Genomic DNA, 5,968 nt, shown 5'->3' on the forward strand with positions numbered 1-5,968 from the left:
GGATTTTGGACTCGTATTTTTCTTTTAAATTTTCCTTCCAATTTGGATGGATTTGGGAAGAAATTCAGGGAAAAGAAAATTTTAAGTTTTATTTTCTTTTTCTTCAGGAACACAACAACTTAAAATTTTCCTTTCATTTTCTTCGTACTCAGAAACACAGAATAAATGAATCTTTTCCTGCCTCTCCATTTTTTTCTATCAAAAATTTTCTTTTCTTTTCTTTATTGAATTTACAAAAAAATCTTTATTAAATTAAAAAAAAAAAATAAACTCGGGAACGTTTAGCCTAGTAATTATATAGAAAACCAATAGCTTAACTTTGAAGGGGTATAAATGTCATTGGATCTCCCACTTGATGAAAATTCAACTTGTTTTCAGCAAAGGGGGGGTTGGTGTTGTGTGGAACGACGGAGATGATGATGAAGAAGAAAGAACACCACCCTAATCTCATCGCATTCAGAAACCATCTCTTCCTTCTTCACTAACACATCTTCCAAAAACCCTACGGTTATATTTAACTTTCGTCGTATTCGTATCCAGTTCCCTCTTTCCCATTTCTTCTTCTATCTGTTACAAGTTATTTCAAGGAAACGCACATGGATGTTGTAGCAATTGAAGCCTCGGTGTGGAACACTTCATTATATAACACACTCCGCAAGCCTTCTCTTTTCAGATTATCAAGACGAAGGTGCCCTAAAATCTTACATTGTACAGCGGGAGCTACTAGATTCAGCGAGAGGGTTATTCTCCGAAACTTTGTTGATTCGAGATTTTCAAGAAATACAAGTTATAGTGTTGTTCGAGAGGACAGAGGATTGAGATCTGTTTGGATTAAAAGTAGTAGTAGCGTGGACAACCATTCTACAGCCCCAAGTGTGGATTTTGATTTTCTTCAAGTTTTGGTAAAGAGGGGATTCGTTTTGGCGGCGGTGTGCTGTGGGGTTTTAGTGTTGGGATGCAGAGGGGTTCTTGCTGCGGAAGGAGTCTTGAATGGGGGATTTGTGGGGTCCGGTTTAGAGCAGATTAAGTTGTCACTGACCAACTCTCTGCCCAAGGTTTTGATGGTTCTCAAGGTTTTGAAGGAACAAGGTCTAATTTTGGCTGCTCTTTTTGGGCTCTCTGCGTTTTTCTCCATGGCGGAGACTTCAATTACTACTCTGTGGCCTTGGAAGGTATTCATGGTTTATAACAATTTCCGTTACGTGTATCCTCCTTATTCTCTATTTATATACTCTGGGTTGTTTGGATAGGAAAAAAAAAAGAGACACTAAGCTAAGTTTAAGTGTTTGGATATCAATCCTTAAAAATCAGCTTATTATGGTAGGAATAAGCTAAATAAGCTGATTTTAATAAGCATGTCCCTTGCTTATTGCTTATTCCCACCACAATTAAGCTAATAAGCTATAAACTAATTTATCCAAAAACCCCCTTACTAAAATTTTTCAGGTTCGGGAGTTAGCTGAGAAAGAGTCTGAGAATGGTGTGTTCAAAATGCTCCGCAATGATGTTACTCGGTTCTTGACAACCATACTTATTGGCACAACGTACTACTCTTGTGTCTATTACTTGCTTCTTATGATTGGATTGATTATAATGTGGTAATTCCCATTCCCTTTTTGATATTGTCTCAGCGTTGTCAATATTGGAGCAACCGCCCTTGTCACTGAAGCAGCAACCACAATATTTGGTGAAGCAGGTGTGAGTGCAGCCACAGGAGTAATGACGGTTGCTGTTTTGCTACTCACTGAAATAACTCCAAAAAGTATAGCTGTTCATAATGCCACTGAGGTCGCAAGATTTGTGGTACGCATATAACTTTATATATATATATATATATATATATATATATATATATATATATATATATATATATATCTGAAATACTGAAACCAAGGATTGTGATTTGAGGAATTTAGCTGACAAATTGGGTGGCATTGGCTCTAGGTCAGGCCGATTGCATGGCTTTCCTTAGTCTTATATCCTGTTGGAAGGGTCGTAACATATCTCTCAATGGGAATGCTCAAGTTGCTTGGTCTCAAAGGAAGAAGGTGTGAATTGTGATGTTTATGATTTTTTTTTACTTGCTGTGTTTTTGTTGAATGAATTCATATTTTCTTCTTTGTGGTAGTGAACCGTATGTGACTGAGGATGAACTGAAGTTGATGTTGCGAGGAGCTGAACTAAGTGGGGCCATAGAAGAGGAAGAGCAGGTTTGGAGTCTTGTTATCTGCAAAAAGCATGCATTTGGTCATCAAGATTTGTGTGTGTGTTTATAATGGTTTGTTGAAGTGTTATTGCAGGATATGATTGAAAATGTTTTAGAAATAAAAGACACATACGTTCGAGAGGTTATGACACCTTTGGTTGATGTTGTCGCCAGTGATTCCAGTGCAACACTTGTCGATTTCCACACCTTGTGGTTAACTCATCAGTATTCAAGGTATGTATGACTTACATTAATTTTGGAAGTTTTTTTTTCTTCTAAAAGTAAAGCTCTCTCGTTCACATCACAGGGTACCAGTTTTTGAGCAACGTGTTGATAATATAGTGGGCATTGCATATGCTATGGATCTACTAGACTATGTTCAAAAGGTTAGATAATTTTTGAAGAATTTGTTTTGTAGTATTTAGAGTCTGGTTTAATGTTGGATTTTGTTCTGTTTTAAAGGGAGATCTACTAGAAAGTACGAGTGTGGGGGATATGGCTCATAAACCTGCTTATTTTGTGCCTGGTATTTTGATTCTTTCATCTTCTTTTCCTTCATAATGTCATGTTTTAAAAGAAATAAAAAGTAAAAGAAAGGGTGAAGGCCCTGAATTTTTTCTTTGATTGGACGTACCTTGAAATTGAATGAATGTTTGTTACAGATTCAATGTCAGTGTGGAATCTTCTTAGAGAATTTCGAATCAGGAAGGTGCATATGGCTGTTGTCTTGAATGAATACGGTGGAACAGTTGGGGTATGTATGTTTTGAATGGTTGCAGATGTTTACATATTTCTTTAATGCATAATTGCATGGTTGCAATGCTCTACAGATTGTAACTCTGGAAGATGTGGTTGAAGAAATTGTTGGTGAAATTTTTGATGAAAATGATTCAAAAGTAAGCCCTTAATCTCATGCTTGTTGCTTTCTTTTATATTAGCTGCTATTACCGATTGAAAGGCATGGGCTAATATATATATATATATATATATATATATATATATATATATGTATGTATGTATGTATGTATGTATGTAGGAGGAAATAGAGAAAAAGACTGGATATATTGTAATGAGGGCCGAAGGAATTTATGATGTGGATGCAAATACATCCATTGACCAGCTTTCTGAAGATCTCAACATAAAGATGCCAGAGGTATTGTTTCTTTTAACTTTTAATAATTAATTGCATCATGTGGATTGTGAATTGTGTGTGTTTGTTTGATAATGACAGGGACATCAGTATGAAACGGTATCAGGGTTTGTGTGTGAGGCATTTGGATATATCCCAAGAACAGGGGAAAGTATAAAACTGGTACTTGACAAGGAAGAAGAGCATGATGAGTATACTACCGAGGATGATCAAAATCAAAATCAAAAAGAAAAAGAAAAGAAGCAAGTATTTCAAATAGAGGTTTGTATGGTTGTGATTTTTATTGAATTGGTTAATGTTTTTTCATTTTTGTGTGAGAAATGAGGTGGTGGTGTTGCATGCAGATTTTGGCAGGAAATGCAAGAAAGGTTGGTGCAGTGAGGTTTGAACGGGTAACAGCACATGAGGAGGGGTCGGATTCATCATCATCATTGTTGGAGTTGGAAAGAAGCAGCAGCACAAAGGAAATGAAGAAGGTGGTTCCAAAAATCATGAAAAGGAAATTCGGGGGTGATGTCAGTGATGATGAAACTTGTAGGAGTGAGGAGGAGGAGGAGGATGTAATCCCACATCAACTCAAACAAGGCGAATGAAAACTGAAAATTGAAAACCCTTTTTTCTTTTCTTCAATTGCAATATTTTATATTCATGAATGAATGAGGGTAGGCTAAGTAAAACTTGTAGATTTAGAGGCCGGAGGGACTACTACTAGGGAGGAAGAGAGAAATTTGGTCTGATGAAAGTAATAAATTACCTCCAATTGGAATTGAAAAATAAGGAACAAAAGAAAGAAACATTTGATTTTTTTATTCTCCAAAAAGTACAACTGTCAATATGCCATTTCAATACATCAATTTTAACACATTACAAAGCCTAACATATAATTTAGGTGGTATGGGTTAACATGTCATGAAAATAAATATTTTATTAACAATTTTTTTAAAACTAAATATTCCATTACATGAAAATAAGAAATACATAACACCTCGATTAAAACTTAAAAACACAAAGATTCAAACATAATATTTAATGAAAGTCTGTCCAAAAGTTGGTCTTCTAACTCATCTTTGGGATTTCTAACTCATCCATAGGATGAGGATGATAGGTCAAATTGTGATGAAGATCGTGATGGATTTGTAATGATTTCATCAATTGCTGAGCGTGCAAAAGATATCCCCGTAATTCCAGTAAAAATCAATTGCAAAAGATATTCCCATAACTCCAGTAAAAATCAATCTTGCTCTTCAAAATACCCGTAACTCCAGTAAAAGTCAATCTCATTCTTCAAAATAGGAAAAATGACATATTAGCACATTAAAGTTTTGACATTTGTCCGATTTGATCATTAATTTTTTTTTTTTTTTTTTTTTTTTTTTTTTTTTTTTTTTTTTTTTTTTTTTTTGCATATCAGACCACTAAACTCGTATTTAACCTTTTAATTTAGTCATTTTCCCGAATTTAGCAGGTTACCAGGTAATAAGGCTCATGTGGCATTTATAATTAATTTATCTTTATAACTGATAAATTAACTATAAATGTCACATCAGTCTTGTTACTTGGTAACCTGCTAAATTCGGAAAAAAAATACTAAATTAAAAGGTCAAATATGAGTTTAGTAGTCTAATGTGCAAAAAAATAAAAAAAATAAAAAATTAGTAATCAAATCGGACAAATGCCAAAACTTTAATGTGCTACAGTGTCATTTCCCCTTCAAAATATTGATAAACATCGCTAAGTGGGGTCTTCAAACTCCCATGCCTAAACAGATGAGGGATCTCGACCATACATGTGACAACCCAAAATTTTTATCTTGTACAGTTATTCGAATCAATCAATGCCATACTCGTTTTTGCTATCTTCTAGTATTGTTTAGAGTCAATTAAAGTGTTCTAAACCTAATACCTTCAAAGTTAGAGTTTAGAATTGGGTTCCACAAGTTCACCACTTCCCAAAATGGCCAAACACTCCAACATGAGGAGTGTACGGCCGTACACTTGGGTGTGCGGCCGTACACCCCCTTCTGGCCGTACACTCTCATGTATAAATGAGAGACTTAACCTGCATTCAACCCTTTTCACACTCCTAAGCTAAGAACTCGTTCTCTCTAAACTACGATCCGATTTTTCATCTAGATCTTCAAGATTGTAAGTGTTTCTTCCCTTAAATTGTTGATTCCTTTCACTATCTTGTATGGATCATTGATTTCATCCCTGAAATTACTTCATTTTGGTAGATCTTAAAGGGTTCTTCAGTTTCACCAAGAACACCAAGAACACTTACTAAGTTCTTGGACCTCAAACACCCCTAAAGGCTTCTATATCGTAAGCACTCCTTTATATGCTTGTTACTTACTAGTTATGCTCCTTAGAAATCATCCAAACCATGATCATCAAGGAGTGTACGACCGTACACACCCCATGTGGCCATTGATGGGTTTCGAGCACTATATCAGTCCTATGGTGTACATGTAAACCCTAATGCTTCGGATCTAGTTTGTCTAATGAACATGCAATTGATTTATCCAAAGCCATAGACCCTAGATCTATCATACTATGAACTGAATTAAGGGTTTAGAAATTACCTTTGATTGTTATGTAGTAATAACAATCTAT

At 35.2% G+C, this 5,968-nt stretch overlaps 1 protein-coding gene across 1 annotated transcript; it reads left to right on the forward strand.

Annotated features, from left to right (window-relative positions):
- Positions 1-352: 352 nt before the first annotated feature.
- On the forward strand, positions 353-4,176 carry LOC145004796 (putative DUF21 domain-containing protein At3g13070, chloroplastic). The gene is made up of 13 exons (XM_078963792.1): positions 353-1,172; positions 1,447-1,544; positions 1,632-1,803; positions 1,945-2,048; positions 2,129-2,210; positions 2,301-2,440; positions 2,514-2,592; positions 2,669-2,732; positions 2,869-2,960; positions 3,037-3,102; positions 3,243-3,359; positions 3,438-3,617; positions 3,701-4,176. The coding sequence occupies exons 1-13, from the start codon at positions 597-599 to the stop codon at positions 3,947-3,949; spliced, it is 2,019 nt and encodes a 672-aa protein (XP_078819918.1). The 5' UTR covers positions 353-596; the 3' UTR covers positions 3,950-4,176.
- Positions 4,177-5,968: the final 1,792 nt, after the last annotated feature.

The sequence above is a fragment of the Lactuca saligna genome, chromosome 7 (genome assembly GCF_052625555.1).
Source record: "Lactuca saligna cultivar CGN05327 chromosome 7, ASM5262555v1, whole genome shotgun sequence".
NCBI lineage: Eukaryota > Viridiplantae > Streptophyta > Magnoliopsida > Asterales > Asteraceae > Lactuca > Lactuca saligna.